This window comes from Pieris napi, chromosome 1, assembly GCF_905475465.1.
Source record: "Pieris napi chromosome 1, ilPieNapi1.2, whole genome shotgun sequence".
Lineage (NCBI taxonomy): Eukaryota > Metazoa > Arthropoda > Insecta > Lepidoptera > Pieridae > Pieris > Pieris napi.
Genome location: NC_062234.1, coordinates 4,303,007 through 4,323,692, shown reverse-complemented (window position 1 = coordinate 4,323,692; position 20,686 = coordinate 4,303,007). Strand labels below are relative to the sequence as shown.

The 20,686-nt window shown below is 34.6% G+C and overlaps 1 protein-coding gene across 5 annotated transcripts in view; it reads right to left on the bottom strand.

The window, feature by feature from the left end:
• LOC125052471 (neurexin-1) overlaps positions 1-20,686 on the bottom strand; it is a 71,540-nt gene that overhangs the window by 40,927 nt on the left and 9,927 nt on the right. For all 5 annotated transcript variants that reach the window (XM_047653357.1, XM_047653349.1, XM_047653365.1 and 2 more), the window contains 2 exons: positions 20,177-20,572; positions 19,663-19,796 (listed from right to left, as the gene is read on the bottom strand). In XM_047653357.1, coding sequence (XP_047509313.1) covers positions 19,663-19,796; positions 20,177-20,506 — 464 coding nt within the window. In that variant the 5' untranslated portion in view covers positions 20,507-20,572. The remainder of the gene's footprint in view (positions 1-19,662; positions 19,797-20,176; positions 20,573-20,686) is intronic.

Here is a 20,686-nt window from a genome sequence, read left to right as displayed (position 1 = left end):
TTTGTCATTTAAACCTTAAAAAAAGAGACAGGCCAATATTTTTTTAATTCTAAATAATTAACACTGGTATGACATATTTATCTTTTCTATACCTAATTACAAACACCGCAATATTGCCATCATTGTAAAGATTTACTCTGATTAATAAAAAATATTTCACCGCTTTCAATAAAGTACTAATTGGTCTCTTTCCATAACAGCGTCAACATTTAACAGATGAGACAAAATGATACTCAAAATAATGATGAAAGTACTAAATTTAGACTGATTGTGATAGTTTTTATGAATATTTTTTTTTTTAATTCTGAATATATTGATGTGTTACATACATTTTATGGTTGTTCAAAGGCGTGGCGTGATCATGGCGAATTTTTTTATTGTAGAATTTAGTAAAAAAAATACTTTTACAAAAGGATATTATGTAATTGTTTTTTTTATGAAAAACTTTTTAAAACGTAGCACTCTACGATGTGTACAGCTAATTGTAAGTAAGTAATATTGCGTTTTCTACCTTTGCAGCTTCTCTATCTCTTCTTAACTTTCTCCTTTTTTTCTTAAATAAATACAATCTTAACATTATTGAAATGGATATACTACAGGGGTATTTCGCTACTGACTAGCTATGTACGTAGGATATAATTTAGTTCATTACTTTTAGCTCTCTGAATTTGCTTAAATTTTGTATTTTTAATAAGTTAGGGGGGGAACGAACAGTCCTCCAAGTGAGGACGCACTTGAGACTTGTAGAGATACATACCTCAGTGAAATACACCAGTATTAGCAGCCCAAAACACCAAAACTTTTCTGAAAGTCGTTTATTTATTTATTTATTTGTATTGTGTTTAGATTTTTCATGAAGATGGCTGTCGAATTGATCTTTTCTTAATATACTGATGCTGTATGAGGTTATAAGGAATATAAAAGGCAATACAACGGTGCAACTGCCTAGTTATTAACTGATACAGGAGGTCTATGTTATCTCTACCTAGACAACTATTCCGGAAATATCCTCATAACATTTATGGGCGAGTCGAAGCCGGCTGCCCGTTGGGACCCACGTTACCTCTCGTGATATTTATCTTAGTGACATATTTGACAAGCTTACGGCAGAATATATCCAGCTGCGTTCTGTGCTCGAGCAACATGTCGGATAGCAAATCCCGGGATACCGCCATGCCAGTCTCGAGCTGTTTATTATAGTTCTAATAGTGAATCGAGCAAAGCTTACTAACCAAGGGTAGAATAAAAATGAAAAAAAAAACTCTCAACCTATTTGTTAACAATATGCAGTGTTGACACAAAATCTTTTAATGTAGTCAGACAATGATTGCGGGGCAATGTTTGTGCATAATGAGGCAACAACGTGACAACACAGCGAGACATTTAGGTCACTCCGAAATGGGACATTAATTTGACAATTACAATCCCTTTTTGACTATTAGGGACTTCAAGTTGTATCTATATATTATTTAGTAATTTACCACGGCATGTGAAGCTACGGAATCATTTTAAAATACCAAGTTCCGCGACCATTCTATGAGTCAGAGGGCATAGACAAGTTCTTTACCTAAGGGTCCCCGCACATGGGCCACCGGCCACAACCACAAAACGCCGCCACTGGCATTTTTCCTGTAATTTTCATACATTTTATATGGACTCGCCGCACACGGTGGCGCCGTTGGCGGCCACACGCTACAAATCGTCGCAGCTTGCTTCTTGTGGCTCGCACCGGCCACTAATGGTAGGGGAGCCCAAGAGGGGATTTCGGGATTTACTAAAGCGCGGCAGATTAATATATAGGGGGATACCTTGTACCCGGTTAAGTACCTCCACAAAATATGAGGCCCATATATAAAGCCGCACGTGAAGGAGACAGGATCAGTTTAGTAAAAAAAAATTGACCATCAGAAATTCCCGAGCGCGTCAGATTAAGGTAGGGTGAGTTAATTACATCCTAAAAAGTGTATATTCCACTAATCTGACAATTTGAGAGTGACGGAAAAAAAGGGGAGGGCAACAAAGTTGTAAAAAAAAAACGTCATCTCGACATTCTCGAGCGTAGCTAGTTTTTTTTTTATTTTGAAGGAAATAATTCAAGAATAATGAAAAATATATAATCTGACGATTTCCGCAAGCCGAAATAACAAAAATTCGTCGATAAAGTTAAATGCGTGCAGCTGCGTGATGCCTACATTTCCTTAAACCGATCGGAATCTACTAAACGGCGTTCTAAATATTTCCCTCAAAATTACATTTCTTGTGAATTTGAACCGATTCGGACCGATAGATTTTGAGAAATTTTGAAAAATCTTAAAAAAATAAGAAATATTTTTTTTTAAAGTGGTTTCTTTATCGATCAACTTCAAAAACTAATCCGCCTTTGAGCTTGAAAAACCACGTCGATCGCCACCAAGCTGGTCAAAAGCGGTTGATTCGTTCGAGAGATATCGTACACGAAAGAAACCCGAAAAAGTGTTTTTTCGGGATTACTCCGAAATTTGTGGTTCGATCAATTAAAATTGCAAAATTATTTATGAGGATGATAAAACTGCGTCGAATGCCGCCAACCGCGTGAAAATTGCTTGATCCATTCAAAAGTTATTGCGGTTTGAAAATTCCAAAAATAGTGTTCTATGAAACTTCTATCAGACTTTCGAGCTGGGAGAGCTCAAATGCATAGAAATGTTATTTCTTTGAACTCAGCGAGCTCAAAATATCAATTTTAAGCGCCCAGGAATGGAATTAGCGGGAAGTTGCAGGGATGGCCCTTTAGGTGAACCGTTTTTCTATTTTTTTTTTGGCACATCAGGCGAATCCCTCTAGATAATCGTCAGATTATGAGACAGTACGTTTAGAACATAAAGATGAACCACATATATCTTAATCTGACGCGCTTGAGTATTTCAAAATTGCGATTTTTTTTTGCAAATTAAGAAAAAGGCTGTGGGTTTGCGTCCCATCGAAATCGTCAGATTAGTGAATGAGAGCTTTTTTTGGTGCACTTAACACTCCCTTAGAAAATCTGACGCGCTCGATAAATTTTTTTTTTTTTTAATTTTCAACCCTTAAATACAACCACCCGCGTCATGCAAACGATCAGATTAACATACGTACATTATTAAAAATACGTAGGGCATTGATGCTATCAATATCTGACGCGCTCGAGGATGTCCATGCAACAGTTTTTTTTTACATATTTAACTATCTATAGCCGCTTCCCCCACCGATGAAAAGGAATTTATCATATAACATTTTTTTCTTCTTTTTATCTAAGCTTTGCATCCCAATAGGTCTCTACGACGCTCGAGTAAATCCCCATTTAGCATCGTGGGCTCCCCTACCATAAACGCCGACACAAAAAGCCGCCACACGCCACTCGCGCGATTCCGCGCCCCTCTCTCCCTTACCTCAGTTAACCTGAAGTCGACGGTAACGCACGCACGTAGTCTGTGTTTCATATAGGTAGATAAATATGGATATAGAATTATTTATATCAGAGATACAATCCCGTCCTGCGATGTGGGATTCAAAAAGTGATAGTTTTATTTTTAATTTTCCAAATAATTTCCAGAATATGGCCTCATCATATTTTCACTGAGGCCAAATGCTTCATCATGTATAGTTCAATGGTTGTCGATTACCGACCTGTCATGGTGAGGGGATATTTAATGTCTTTCTGTGTATCCAATAACTACGGTTTCGTCTTCTACGACGACGTCTTTTTATCAAAAGTAGCGCAATTAAACCTTCTTCGTCAGAGTCCATTATGATACTGCAGGCAAGGGTTAAAAAAAGTAGCAGCCACTGACCGCAAGTGTCGACCACCGGCCACAAGTAGCTGTCGCGCGCTTCAGCTACCTTTGTAGCCGCTTCTAGCTTCTCGTGGCGGCGTTTGTGGCTGTGGCATGTGGCCCGTGTGCGGCGACAGTAAGTGACCGTTTTTTTTTACATGTGACCGTCAATCATCATCATCATCATCATCAATGCCCTTGGGGGCCTTAGCCTTTTTTTTTGCCTTGTACCTTGCCTAGTACTAGCCTTGTCAAGTACACTTCGACTACGCAATCTATCGATGGTATACTGTACGCAATATATTCGAACCCCTATTGTTTCGAGGTCCTTGACAACTTCATCCCACCAACGCAGCCTCATTCTACCGGGTTCTCTCGTCACCGGGTCGTGAGTTCCATAAGGACCTTGGGGTTATGTCGTCCGCCATTCGGTGGGCATGTCCCAACCACTTGAGCCTGTTGTATTTTATCAATTGGACAATGTTGGCGTCGTCAAGGATGCTATAAAGTTCATCATTGTAGCGAATACGCCAAACACCGTCATCGCAAACAGAGCCAAATATTTTTCGAAAATCCTTCCGCTCGAAATTAAGGAGAGCAATCTCGTTTTTTCCAAGTTGTCAGGTTTCAGAACCATAATAGAATACCGTAAAATTTGCAGGGAGTCAAGAGAGACGGTGACGATGCACAGAGTGCGAATAGACTCACCGGCGCATTTCCCATTGATTCGGTCGAGACCTGGTCTGGATGACCGCGAGGTCGGAAGGACCATGGGAAGGTGGGTGGGTTACTGTCCCATCAATCACTAAGCCGAAATGGTGAAATATTTATCGTTTTTTTTCTTCCCATAATTTAAAATAAGGTTTCGTTGCTTATAACAAGATTAATAAATAAGCCTGCGTTAAGTAAATAAGCTCGTTTGTAGGGACAGCTACTCTTTAATTGAATAGCATAAAGGCTTTTTAATTAATCCATAATTAAACAAAAGTTTTTCATTAAAAAGAGGCATTTAAAAGGATACGAAAACAAAAAAAGGACTTGTACGAAATATTACAGATGCATAAATACTAAAACCAACCAAGTATTATCTACTCCATTTATATTAAAAGTTCGCGAAGATTAGACCGTCGCGTCGAGGAAATTTAGGTGATTGTATTAATGACACTATAATTCATTGCTCCATCTTTTTTTGAAACAAAGTAATTCAAGTTATAAGAAAATGCGTTTCTGAATAAACTTTTTGTTTATTGTTTGTTTTCTTTTAGTACCAGACTTTTATAAACGTGAAAATATATCTACTTAATATTATGCCGGCTAAGACTAAAATAGACCCTAAAAATAACTTTACCAAATAAACTGTGTCATAAACATAACATATTATTTAATTTGTAACATAGTTCTAGAAATCTTTGAAACTTCATATACCGAACTAAATATTGACTTATTTACGTAATTTTGTTGCATTTCTCCCAATTTCCGTAGCGCTGATGTCGATGGAATCGTTAAATAATAACTTATACCATAATAATATGTTTGACTAAAGACAACAGTATGGAAAGGACCAAGAGGAAGATGGATTAGAGGTCGCCCAAAAAAAAGGTGGATAGAAGAAATAGAAGCGGTAGCACGAAACGAATGGAGAAAGAGAGCCATAGACAGAGTAAGTTGGAAAAAGCTGGAGGAGGCCTTTACCCGTGAAGGGGTTCCGATCGACGGTAGCTAGGATATAGGATAACAAGCAAAAGAAAAAAAAATGTGTAAACATGTAAAATAATCTAAGCTGTATATTGTAATTTGTTTTTGTCATGATTGGAAATAAAACTGGCTTTATTGTTACTATAATAACTTTGAAGTCAAGACTTTGTCGCCCTCAATTTTGGAATACAGTGACCGGCCCTGTCTAGACGGTCTACCTAGTAGGTTATTTGCGTCCTAGTAAAGTTTATTACGTTCTAAAAGAAACTTCAAGCATTATTCGGTCTTTATTGCCTACACTTATAAAGATTTGATTGTAAGCTTGCATTGAATAGGCTCCAAAACTACTGGACCGATTTGAAAAATTCTTTCACTAGAATTGTTCATTATACGATGGGCCTTGGCTATAGAAAGAATACTTTCAAAAAGTTAGTTATCCGTATGAAAACTTTTATCCAAAAAAAATCTTTCAATATAAATCCCTATATCGCGGAAACTATTGATATGTACAAAAATATTGTATGTAAATTAAATAAAATTTCCTTTTGAATTGTATATTTTCATTGATCGCATCGCTATAAGTGGCTTATTTGCGTCGAGAATAATTTAAAAAGACTCAATTAAGATTCCTGAGACGCTGCTATTCCATTTTTATTACTGTAATTTAACAGAACCGGTAACTCTCTTAGGAGCTTCTTGAATATGTTTTCGGGCTACGATAGCATTTCAGTTCTCTCACAATAGATTAATAAAACATTAACCATTTTAAATTTATGTAATGTCCAATCTAGATTAGTAATAAGAACTTTGGATAGGCGATTACAAGACAAAGTTTTCAGTTAACAAAATAACATTTTTACGTTCAGGCTCACTTCGTTATATAGCTATCAATTATTGATCAAATTATACAATAAAAAGATTGTAGCCTGTAAGGAAACTCTATATACTTTTAATTTCCAACACGCACAGTTTAGGTACAGGCCAAAGTTTGATAACCGAAATGTACCGAAGCCTAAACAATCGTGGACAATTTTTTTTGTTCCCTTAACATCGTGGCATTTCATGTAATAGAACCATTTCATAAAGGCCATCAGGGCCTGATTAACCCTTAGGCTAATTAGGCTGCAGCCTAGGGCGCGACGATCTAGGGGGGTGCGGGCGCACTGAAATCGTGTTTTCGCTAGGATCACCTCCTGCATATTTCAACTAGACCGAGACAAAACACTAAATAAACTGTGAACTGGATCTACAAACAGATGGCAAATTTTAGTATCGATGGTACTAAAAATTTGTCAAAAACTCGAAAAAAAATCAAAGTAAAGAGATCAAAATATGTTGTACCTTTGGAACTCTGTGCTCGTAAAGTTTCAAATCGTTAGTACACAGCTACAAGCAAGTTCTGATGATTTATCAGACGTTGTTACTCTTTATGAGACATTGCTTATCTTAATACGTTGCGTGACGAAAAAGAGTTTAAAAATTTTGAATCAGAGGCAATCAAGAGATGCGAAGTGACCACATACAAAAATCATAATACAGTAAACACAACGTTTGGTTTCTTATGGTAACTGTATGAACTAGACAACAGTGGATTTATTAGAAGTAAAGCAAAGGACTTAAAACAAGCAAAGGACTTAAAACAACTAACTAAATGATTTAGGAGAACCCTTTGCAGAAGAATGCGTCCATTTGGCACAGCTTTTAAAATCTGACACCAAGGCCTATATTTCTGCCAGAACCCGAAAGGGTCTGTTGCAGTTAATAAAAAGTTTTAATATTTCAGATATGCTCCCGAATGTGGAGATCATATTAAGATTTTTTTGACAATGAGTGACCAACTGCAGCGGCGAAAGGTCTTTTTCAGCACTTAAAAGAGTAAAAAGTTACTTGCGCTCCACACTCCGCCATCGGAAAAGTAACTTTTTACAAGCTACTTATTAAATTTGGAAAAATTGTAGAAAATTTTGATAACGCCAAAGCAAGAAAAATGCCTTTTGTATAAGCAAATAATAATTTAGTACTTAATTTTTTTAACAGTTGACAAAATGTTTCACTTATTTGATACCTCTCGTCTGTTTTAAAGACAACAACAGAAGTGTAAATATTTTAAAAATAACTTAAAGTCGAAGCAACATCACACACTAGATGACCACGTCTATGGTTAATAGCCACAACAACTAAGTTGTCCATAGAAACTAAGCCAATAGGAGTAATGTGGCCAAATACGTACGACATAGATTTGGTTTCCAACTTGGAAGCCTATCATGATTTTGGTCGTATAATTTGTGAGGCCTTTATGTACGGTCAGCTAAAAATGTTTACAAGTCGTGCAAATGAAAGGACAGCGTTTGTTTCGCTTGCAGATCTGTAAATTTTATAGATAGTATGAACCATGCTAAAATTTTCACACTAGTAAACAAAGTCAAAACTAATATAAGTACTACTTTTTAGACCGGCCATAATACACCTGTCACCTGGCGGGGGCGCATCCTGATAAAATAGCCTAGGGCGGTCAGAACTCTTAATCAGTCTCTGAAGGCCATATCGATGATGTCTACTACTAGAAACGACAATACTGCTATATTGCTGCTTGCTATACGTTCCCAGTTGTTAATTCAAAGAATCTTTTTCTGTATCGCAAGCAGTAGCCTTTAAGTTCTGTCACTGGTAATTTTTCTCCGTCTGAGCACATACTATAAATAATAATGAGGCCTATATATTTATGACCAACGATACTCCTCTTAAACTAATTTATTTTTCTTACAATCTCATATGTTATTATTTAAAATATGTTAATAATTTGCACGTGTTAACATAGTTCTATATTCTTAAAATATAACTGTTTGAGTTTCGACAAAAACATACTTATACGTAAGAAAAAATAGTAATAATTTTTCAGTAGGAAAAATAAGGTCTCGTGATAATTGCAAAATAATCACATAATAAATACTCTCTTCAAATACAACAAATGATAATCTAAGTTTCTGTCGGTTGGGATGCAATAACGGGTTGTATTATATATATAAATATATATAAACCGCGACCACCAACAGGGATGTCAACATCGATTCTGTATATTTTGTTGAAGTGTTTGATAGTATTTTTTAGTTTAGTTAGTAGTTCATTTTGATATAAATTACTTACTTGTTATAAAGATATATTAACACAAAAAACGCAACTGTAAAGTTTTTCATTCTTTACATAAGCGTTTCATATATTTAACCACAACAATATATTACTACATGCACGCATGACCGTGAAACAAAATGGTGATTTATAATATATCATAAACAACATTTAATTTTTTCTAAAAAAAAGCTACACCCCTATCCGCGACCCAGTTGGTGGAAAACCTACAAGAAACGTGTTATTTACACGGTCATGTTTTATTTTCCGATTTTGATCTTATCACTTAGGGGTTTGAAATATAGATAGTAGCCGATTCTCTAACTGAATATGCATAAAAAAATTCATAAGAATCGGTCGAGCCGTTTCCGAGGAGTATGGGAACGAACATTGTGACACGAGAATTTAATATATATAGAGATTGGTCGCTTCTATATTGTGAAATAACAAACGAACTTTATTAACACTATTACTTATTTTTCTACTACTACATAAGCGGTTTGTTTTTAAAGCGCACAGCTAACATTGAGCCGCTTCACGCTGTTTACCTCCACTACGCTTAACATTTTCAATTGGAAATTCCAGTTTTCCGCTATTTATGAGACAGCCAATAACAGTTTGTACAGGTTTGAAATTAAAAGTGGCATCGAACAGCAAAATCGTTCTTTGCTATGTATGTAGACGAATTACTATTTTAAAATACACCCACGTTATTACAACCAGCCTTGCGATTCTGTAACTCACTTTTCGAACTCACACAGCGGCGGTCGCGCTCAAATCAGTAATTTTACGATTTGGCATTCTAATAAACAATAAACTACAAGCTCCCTCCTCTTCAGAATGCCAAATCATAAAATGACTGCTTCACGACTGATTTGAGCGCGACCGCCGCTGCGAGAACCGCTGTGTGAGTTCGAAAAGTGAGTTACAGAATCGCAAGACAGTATACATAACATTTGTTAAAATTAACAATGGTTCGGAAACTATATATTGAAATACTAAAATAAATGTATAACGGTTTTCCGTGGTATCAGTAATGCCAAAGGATAAATGTTTGTAATATGAATAACCTAAATGATTATCAAAACGCTGAAATATTTATATTAGTATATATAATAGTATCAATCGCTTATACTGGGAATAAATAAGGCGCAACTGCGTTTTTCTGTGAATACAAAAGAAACAACATTTAAAGCCTATATTCTAGGTTTTATAAATTAAAATAATATAATGAAAAATTTAAAATATCTTACATATATTATGTCAAGTGACATAAATTAAACATCGTCGATCAGACGGCAAAGACAACATTACAAAAGAGTTTATATAAAGTACAATATAGACAAGAGTTTGTATAGGAAAATATATTATAAAGTATGTAGAAAATTTATTTGGAAGTTTTTAACTTTGAAAATGACAAAGTATAACATAAAATATAAAAAAAAATAGTAAAAGCTAATTTCTATACTGTTTCACTAATAAAACTTGCCTAAAGGTTATAATAATCCTTGTGATTTAGGTCAAAACTTGGTTACTCATCCATTGGGAGTGCTAACTTGACCTCTTAACTCAGATTACTTTATAATATAATATTGAATATTATAATTCCAAATACTTTAATTTGTATAGTATTTAAGTGTATAAATTGAAGAATGCGCTTTTTCTCTATTAAGCTATTGCATAGATTTTATCGCGGGCTTTGAGCGCGGCGACCGAATCAAGAAATTCCGTAACGAAATAAACCTAACACACGATGACGTAATAAAGGTACGGCCAATACGCGTTAGAGCGGGACAACGCATACATACTCGTTTAGCGTGATCGGATAGGCGTGTTAGTCTGAGTCTGGTAGAGTGGTAGATTGAATTGATATCAAAGAAAAATAAATACTGCAAAAAATAAATAAATAATTATATTGCATAAGTTTATAAAAAATTCTATGCAATAGCTTTACCGCGGCAGTCCCCGAGTGCCACACGTATTTTTTTTTATTATTGTATGCACCTACATCTGGAATTAGAACTTCGTCAAACGCTATAAACTAACTGACTGCCGAGGTGCCGACTTTCATGAATCTATATTAAACAAAATAAAAGTTGAAGCATGTACAGGTAAATATAATAGTCTAGACTAACTAACGAAATCAATTTAATATAAATCATATGTACTGCTACTTTATTCATTTTATATAATATGTGTATTTGCACCTAGATACGATTTAAAACGAAAGCTTTAAGAATTCAAAGTAGAAAACACTTAGATTGGATAACAAGCTCTTGAGAGACGTTCAAGCAGAAACCTTCTAAGAAACCGACACATTTTTTGTTCTTAAAATCAACGTTTTACCTTTTGCTTTGAATACCATTGTATTCAAATGCGAAGGTGGATAACTGATTTTTCAAATAATAAATGTTATAAAGGACGTCGTTCACCCTTCATATTTAGAGAAGTGTTGTTAAAATTTTACTTTGTGCACAAAACATTCCACGATAGATTTGGCACAAATAAATTAGTTACCTTGCATTTTATTTTCTACGTTTATTGATATTGTATTTATTTATTTCTTTACACTTTCTTAAAGTAATACAGAAATATAGTACAATTTTAAATAATTAAATAAAAAGGACGACAATTGGTAGGCTTATCGCTAGAGCGGAGCGTAACGATCTCTACCAGGCAACCACTGTGAGAAGAAAATTAAATGAGATAAGGTGAGCGCAAGTAGTGCAAAACTACACGAGACATAAAATTGCTTAGACAAAACTAAGCAATTAAAACATTAAGAGCTACTACGCACTGTCGACTTGTTGGCGACTGTGAGTTTCTACAGTTTAAATAGATGTCTACACACTTGGTCGTCGGTCGCCCAAGCGACTGGGCGACTCGCCGCGACGTGGCGACACACAAGCGACTGCCGGTCGCTGGCGACCAATAGGAGCACGGCTTCAATTGGAAGCATTCACACTGCGAGCAACTGTCGTATATATATGAATGTACTTGGAATACTGTCGCTCGGCTTGGTCTCCTGCCTAGTTGCCTATGTTTTGATCGACCGACTCGCCGGCGACAAGTCGACAGTGCGTAATAGCTCTTATATACAGTGAAAGGGACAATAATAAAAAACAGTAATACTACGAAAGTTACTGATACGATGTGAACACGGTGGGTATATTTTGTTTAGAAGGTTTAAGGTTGAGAGACAAATAGTGGGGGTCGTGATAAGAAAAAGCAACAGTACGAAGTTGGCCATGGTTTGTGAGTAGGTCTAATGTTCGTTATTATTATTTAAAAAAAGACATTTATTTGGTTACGTATGTGAATGATATAATTTATACCACATGAAATAATATTTTTAAATAAAAACCGGTGTAGTCCAGATACTTCTTTCATACGTTAACTTTTAATGACCTCATTTCTTGCACTCTAAGCTTTTTTATTCTCCTCTGGTTGAATATAATCAGTGAACGAGTCCAAATAATTACTGAGCTAAAAACGCGCACATATCAAATAATACGGTATTGCTTTTGTTTTGATATTTAACAAGAAATTAGTACTAAATATTTTCAATTATATACAATATATTATTATGATTGCAGATGATATCTTATTTAAATACCTGTTGTAACAAATATTTAACATTGTACGAAAATCAAAAGCTAAGTTAGACGGAAAATACATCAAAATTTTACAACATTCGCTATTATTCCAGTACAACGATCAAAAACTGTGAAACAAAGCTTTTACAATTAAACAGAATTATGCAAGTTTTAAAACACGTCGGGAAATATGGAGAGATTTTAATAGCAATAACAGATGCAAGCGCGTGGTAAATTAGTTTGAGATAACAATGCGGCTCGGGACTGATTCGATTATAGTCATGTCCTATCATCAAGTTGTTTCATTTAATCGAAATTCAAATAAGCATCATATGTCTTTATTTTAATTTGTGCTCATAAAATATGTATTTTCTTCTCTTGAGCAGACAAATGAATGTCGTTGAAAGCAAAGTAAAATTCTTTAAGCAAAATATTTTCTTAAAATATAATTTCTAATCTAAATCTAAAATTGAAATGTATTTTACCTTTTAATGTGGACCTTAATAATACCGTTATTATTTACCTTTTGTAAAATAATTTGTACTTCTTTTTATCTTCTATCTATCAATAATCTCAATATTATTTTATAATCGAATAGATATATAAAACAGTTGCAATTATTGAACAACGCTTAATAAAGAGTGTTCCACGCTATTAAAAAAAAATGTCGTCTTTACGGAAGGAAATAATTTAGGAAATTTGGCCATTGGACAATGAAACAATGATGGTGTATCAAAATATAGTTTCGTAAACTCACATGCAAAATAATACAATAGCTCTTTGTGATGTTGGCCAGCTGTCTCGTGGGCGTTCTATACAAGCCGAAGTTTTTATTAGTTTTGCATTGTCGGGTTTATGAGTCTCCTCTTCTCTTTGAAGCATTCTTCAGTACACGAGCATGGTAAAAAAATCAGGAAATAATAGTGTAAGTACTATATCAGTGCGTATTATTAAACTTTCTTCTTTTTCTACCTGCACTTGTTACTGTGTACCTATACAGGATTATTTATAATTCGACGTTTTCCCGTTAAGAGATGATAGGGGTGACTATTTGCTATTATTTTAACCCCTATATGCATACAAATTTTCACCTTCTTTCTTTGTGATAATTTATTTATTTGAAAGAAGTTTTTAGTTGTTACGTCATTGTAAGTTTTTACAATGACGTGAATGATAATATTGTGATGATTTTGAAAGGAAGTAGTGGCGTTCATGTATCAAGCATAACTTCTAGCGCTGGCGTACGCGACAAGAACCTAATACCTAATACTAAATTTGCAATAAAGAAGCGGTATTGAACATATATACAGACTTAATGGCGACTGTAGAAGCAATAACCAAAATCGCTACTAATCCTTTAGTAGTAGAAATCAGAAAAAATATAAGGGCACTTTCACAACACTAGAGAACCATATGTCTTTGTTGGATAAAGGCACACGTAGGTATGGCAGGAAATGAGCGAGCAGACGAATTGGCATTGTTAGCGGGGACAAAGCTTAAAAGCGCCTCTTTTTATATGACAAATACCCCATTTCTTACATAAGGAGTAAATTAATAGAAGAGTGGGGGGGAGATACAAACAAGCTGTAACAGACAAGGTTAAATTTTTTTTATACTGGACATAAAATACATAATTAAAACTAGAAGACCTACTGCACGAATCGTCCAAATGATGATAGGTCACAGCCCCTTTGCACATTTCCTTTACCAATTTAATCTTCGGGCCAGTGCAACATGCTACTGCAATAACTACTTTGAAAAACGCTGCATATGCTGCTGGGCACCAAAAAAAATTGGGCAAAACAAACTTGGCTATAATTTGTTTAGGAATTAGCTAGAAAACGATTTTATAATGCAGAGCGTGATCATCAATTAAAAACAGACTATTCCGAATTCATTCATATGAAGAATTACAGCCTCTGTCAGTTTTATGTCTTTTGACATAGGCCAAAAATTTTATTTGTATAGAGAAATATTAGCTTTCGCGTCAATTTATTAAATTTCATCTAACTCCGGTTCTCATTTCGGTGGTATTTGGGATTAAAATCTGCCAAGCACCATTTAAGGCATATTATGGGGAATTGTCATCTTCCTTTCGATGAAATATCTTGTATTATATACTTGGTTTGAAACAAGCCTGAAAAGCCGTCCATCATGCCCCTTATGATCTTCTCTAAATGACTTTTTACCCTTTCCCAAAGATACTTTCTTACTAGACGACAATTAATCGAAGCCTTCAGAGAGACTTGATGAATTCAATCACTTACGAAGATACCAGAGAATTGAGAAATTAAGGCCGCAGCTTTTGAGGATATCACAAAGAAAGTATGTGGGGGGATTACAGAAGCGCAATAAATATAGAGACAATGCTGCCAATCTCAATATCAAGGACTAAGTGCTGATAGCCGAGGACAATAGTGCTTCTCTCTGCTGTAGGTTGAGTGGAGTGCAGCGGCTGATAAATGTGACTGCATAACCCTTTCGTTAGTCAGAATGTTCAAAATCCCAAAAAATTTGATTTATTAAATTTATTTAATAAATGTTCGACTTATTTTTGCAAAAGCTAAATAACATGACAAACGCGGATTAAATTATCACACCGAATTACCGATTAACAAGTTGCATTACCACTTCTTACAGATGTAAATAGTACAACGTCTATTAAATAATAATATCTTGTGTATAACGAGTATTCCCAAGATAATTTGGCTTTTGTTTACCGACACTAATAAATCATACCTATTTTATATTTACTTAGTTCTATCAGTAGAAGTAGAACCGCAAAGCATTATATAGGTTTCTCTGCAGCAGTAGGCATCATTAGAGACTATTCAACATTTGAAACAGCTCAAGGCAGCGTTAGCTTTATTCTTTATTTCCCGTTTATTTAGGTTACGCCAAATACGTGTTGAATTATCTTAAAAACAATAAGTTTCCGTTGGTAAACAAGTTTTATGCAGTATTATGGTGTTTTTTTTATTTATAGGACCCTTACAAAGTTTGCACGCGATCAGCGGGTCAGATCAGATCTATAGCCGAGAAGCTAGACAGCATGGGAGTGTCAAATCTCCCCTTTCCAAAAAAGGGACTTTACTTGCTTTATTTATGTCTCCCGCTGAAACCGGGTGGCATGTAATCCGGAAATATCCTTTAGATATTTATGTGCAAGTTGGAGCCCGCAGCGGGACCCACGTTACCTCTTGTGCTTTATCTTTCCGATATTTTACAATTTTAGGGCAGAATTTTTCCAGCTGCAATCCGTGGTGAAGCAACATGTTGGATATGCCAGTCTGGAGCTCCAGATCTCACCTGGCTCTTACGACAGTCGGACAGTTGACAATAAATAAACCACCGGTCGGTCTTCGGTTCGTCCTTGGTCGGTTCTTTCGTCACAGTCTCACGCGGGCTTGTCTTCAGTTTGAATCTGAGTGTCCAAAAGCCCCGTGGCCAGTCAGGATCTGTGCCATGTGAGGTGCGTGGCGCCTTGTCTTTTTGTGAGGCTGTTTCGCTCCCCACATAGCACTAGGTCCAGGTGTCTAACGTCTTGAATCTGGTCAATCGTTGCAAGTAGGGAAGCGGATACGCGTCGTACCCTATTCGCGTCCCTGTCTTCCCGATGGCATCCGCCCTCTCGTATCCCGGTGCAACGTGAGCGTTCACATAAAAGAGTTCGATTTTAATACCATTTTCATAGCTCTTCCTGGTTCTGGTGAATGTCGGCATCTTGGTGATCGAGAGAGCGTCACCCGTGATGGCATCTAGTAAGGACCAAGAGTCGCTCACAGTATTATGGTTAAGGTATTAAGTAGCAAGATTTTTATATTCCATCGTAATGAATATTTAATTAGTATGCAATATCATTAACATTTTCCAACTGCGATGATTTATTATTTTATTTTTAACAATTATTTCTATAATTCTATCTTTATAAATAGTTGATAGAACTTTTTCCCTAAGCCAAGATTATTGCCCGTATACTGAATGTGGGTCGAACATATGTTGAGGTCGTTACGATATATAAATTTCTCAAATTGTCTCAGAAACTTTTTGTAAGTAGTACAACTTGTCTCTTGAAATATTAAACTTGAGTTTATTTCATTAAATAAAACGCATATTTATGTTTGGGTGACTGTTTTAAACACATAATAATTATTATTTAAATTGCCTGGAAGAGATCTTTATTTACGTTGCATTGAAATAGTTGATTTGTTAAATTAATTTTATATTCGGTAAATTTTATTTTAAATGTACTATAATGTTAATAATAATAAATAAACCTAAAATAGCGGTGCTACTACTACCTTTGACCTAATATTTCTGTATCTAGGTCATGATATTTTATTTCCTAAAAGGGACGTTAGTGATCAGCCTTTAAATTCTGACAAAAAAAAATATATTCCGTTTTTGGCTATTATGTAATTATATATATTATTTTAACTAGCTGTAGAAATGTTTATAATCCAATAAACATTTAGCGTTAACAATAATAAATCATCATTTTAAATTTATCCACATGAATTATTTCATACCGAATGTAAAACAAAATGACGGCGCGCTTTGCTTGTGTGTGATTTGTCAAAAGAAACGAGTGATCATGTCGCATGTTTGTGATTGAGCTAGAGATGCTGTTTACGAATAACAATCAAACGTTCCCTCTGTCAGAAAAGCAGAAGAGTCTTAACCTGGTATAAATTTTTCGATCATTCATAAATTATATTCTTTAAACTGAAAACTGGCTGTTTGCTACTCAAAGCTACGTTATGCTTCTGGTATGAATAGTGGCCACATGAATACAATTTCATAGAATCCAAAGGAAACATCAATGAAATCCAAATAATCAAATAGTAAAATTTCTATTAATAAATGAATCACATGTTTTGTAGTACCAAAAAAGTAGTTTTGAAATGTATTTTAAACTAGATTTGATCCCAGAGATTATTGACCGAGCCATAGTTTTGACCGATGAATATTTTACTCACCAGACTTAATTATATTGGTATATTATACACTATGTACTCAATTAACACTAGTTAAACAATTTTGGGATTCTAAAAATACATGTTTTTTTTTTCATAACCTAACAAACAAAGTATCAAGTATCAAAACTTTTACCAATTGTCGAGTATAGCGACAGTTCGAACGATATGTTTGGTGATGCCAAGCACGTTGTCATTGATATTCCGGGACAGCGGGGTGTATTACCCCCCCTCCCCCCAGGGACGCTGTAGTTAGCTCAGTATATTGTCTTAGCTTGAGTAAATCGGATTCGAAGTGAGTTAGAGAACTTAAGCAGAAAAAAAAATGAAAAGTAAAATATGTATTACACCGCCTTCGTATGATATTACTGTATCAAAGTCCATCTAGCAAAAAGAATCGCATGCGTAGTCCAAACTGGTCCACCTCTACTGATGTAAAGTTATGCTATATTAATAAGTTATATTTTTATCAATAAAATCATAATAAATCTACTAAAGTGTCACTGTACATGTGTGTGAACCACATATCAAAGAATATTACATACTCTCTCTTCACTATGTTAAATTACAGACATTTTCTTTTTCACCAAAAATTGTTTTCATTCAAGTTGTATGTTTAGGAAAAATACGTGGATTTCAAAATACAGTTTCATATAGTTGCATTGCTCATTCAAAGAAAACAGGTATTTATTAAATATCTTTTAGATTTTTTTTCTACAACTTAGCTTGAAATGGGATAGCTCACCTATTGATATCTCACAATCACTTTAATATTATATTCATATGCCTATAAGTTATTTTATTTTCAGCTTAAATGAAAACTTACCTTACTTTAAATTGATAAGCAAACCACACAATATGCGAACACTATCAAGGATTATGCATTGATATTAATAATGTTATTTTGATGGGAAAAGTTAGCAGATCCAAAATGCTGATCCAACCGTAATAATTTTTGTTTTCTTGAAATCGAGCCTTCCAAACTACTTTTTACACTTTCGCTGGGGTATTGAATAGTACAACATATTTTTTTATTAGAAGGGACTGTTTTCTTGCCTGGCCTTTTGTTCTAGCCTATTTTTCTATAGGTAAAGAGAAGGCAACAAGAAAAAACAAGAAAGACTTAATATTAAAATTGAAAACAGTAATTTTACCATTTAAAGAAAAAACTTTTTACCGGATTAAGTTTTTCCTTTAAATGTGTAAAGGTTATGTTAATCAAAGACAATAGTAATTTTACCATCCAAAAAGTATTTTATGTAACACAAATAGTTTTTATTGATTATAATTTACAGGGTTATATTATGCACATTCTCACCTGGATTCTTATTTGATCACTATATTAAGGGATTAGCTTTTAAAGCTACCCGCTACATCCGGGAACAGGAAAAAGCGTAGGCTTCTACGATAAAGAAGATTGTGTAATGGCGTAACCTACATATACCTAACCTTAAAAAATGTCTGTTAAAGCGTTTTGTACTTGAATAATATTGTTATTAAACTAATTTCGTATACTTTCTATAGCCATAGTGGAAAGATTGCCAGTACCGGATAGGATTCCTTTGCGAAGTCTTACAAACTATATAAAGGAGATCTAACGGTGCAGACGATTACTAATGACCTAATCGATAATATCGTCTACATACCACGCTCGACGTAGCAGGTTCACTCAGTTTAAGAATATTCTAACCGATCTTTAGCATGATTGTAAATTGACTGATTTGTTTGTAACATAGAGTGTCTTTTATATAATTAAATTCGAGTAGGATATGATCATATAAAGGGTGGTCAAAAAGTCGTGGATCAAACGCAACTAGGGGATAGATGAGGTCATCAGCTGCAAAAAATTGTTCTACGGTAGGTCTCTAAGCTCAACCCCTGCAGAGTTATAATTTATTTTGCGTTTTTATATGAAAATTGACTTTTTTTACTAATTCTTATTAAAATTCGAAAAAATCTACATCCTGTATCGTTTTCATAATATCCACTATATTGGTACTGATGAGTCCTTGCGTTAGACATACTATTTATAGTTGTTTATTGACTGTATTGAAGATAGTATTAAGTTATACGATATAAGAATTTCTCAAATCATAACTTAACTTAACGGACCCTACTGTAAAAAAATCCGAAAAGTGATCCGGAATTTCACGTTTTGAAACAATTAATAGGGATTCTGAAATGGTTTTACACATGGCCCTGAGTAACTCTAATATCTTTCTTCTCTTCTCTTAAATATAATTTGTGGTAATAAAAAATAAAATTAAGTGTAAAATTGGCCAATTAAGTCATAAAACAATTTCGTCAGTCAGTTAAAAAAAATATGTTATAAAGTCAAGTGTAATTATTAACAAAGAGACGTGATTAATACCAAGAATTCACTTAGGAACTTAATTCGGAGCGAAAGCTGTCCTTAAAAATCCTGTAAAAATACTTAAACTCACGATAAAAATCCTTAAAAATAAATCAAATACTTACGAAGCAGGTATACCGCCAACGAAGACATCGGAGTTACTATTGAATTTTCCAAAGTTAAACTCTTTGCCTCTCGACGTTTTGCTCTGCGTGCTTCCATCCACTGTTAGAGAGGTGTGTTCGTCACGTCTAGCAACCTGGGAGTTAAAAATAGCTAGATAATAAACACAAGTAGACCTGTCAGAAAAAAATTATTACTAAGAAAATTTGTATCATGTATGAAAATGACTAATAAGTACTAAAAAAAATAGCTATACATCTATTAAGAAACTTAGTTTACTACCAGTTAGCCTAAATAATACTATCAGCCTCAGTTGTTAGAAATTCATAATACTGAAATCCTTCCTTCATTGAAAACTTGAACGCAATAAAAACATTACTGCAAGACTCAAACATTACCTAGCGCAATTTCTTTTTCAATACATTATTAATTACGGCGTAATTTTGTAAGCATTAAGAAGACTATTACTATTTTTAGTATCGAATAAGTAAATTAATGACAAACAATTAAACTAACCTGAACTTTATGCCAATGTCCATCGTTCAAATTGCTTCCAACAGTTATAATTTGCGCACCACCACCCAAATTGTATCGCAACCTTAACGCACCATTCACTAATTTCAATTCGAAAAAGTCATACGTGCCGCCGTCATCTGTATACAATAGTAGACCGTTGGGTTGATCCGTTTTAAATTCAAGCTCCAATGTGCCATTAAGAGCGGCATTCCATTTTCTGAACTGCGAATATGGATTCTGTTTGTCGAGAACGAACGCGAAGTTTATGTGAAGGGATAGAGAAAGGAGACAAAAGAGGAAATAACGCATCTTTCTGATTGCGAGGTACATGTGTGTGCGGCAGCTATCATGCGACGCCCGATGAGTGCGCCCGTTTGCGTTTCATTTCTTAATTACCTGAAATAGATGGAAAATAACTTTAAAAAAAATAATTTCTTACAGCAAGTATTCAATGTCATCATGCAATAGATTGTTTTAAAACTGTTGATAAAAACTAGTCTCTGATCCAGT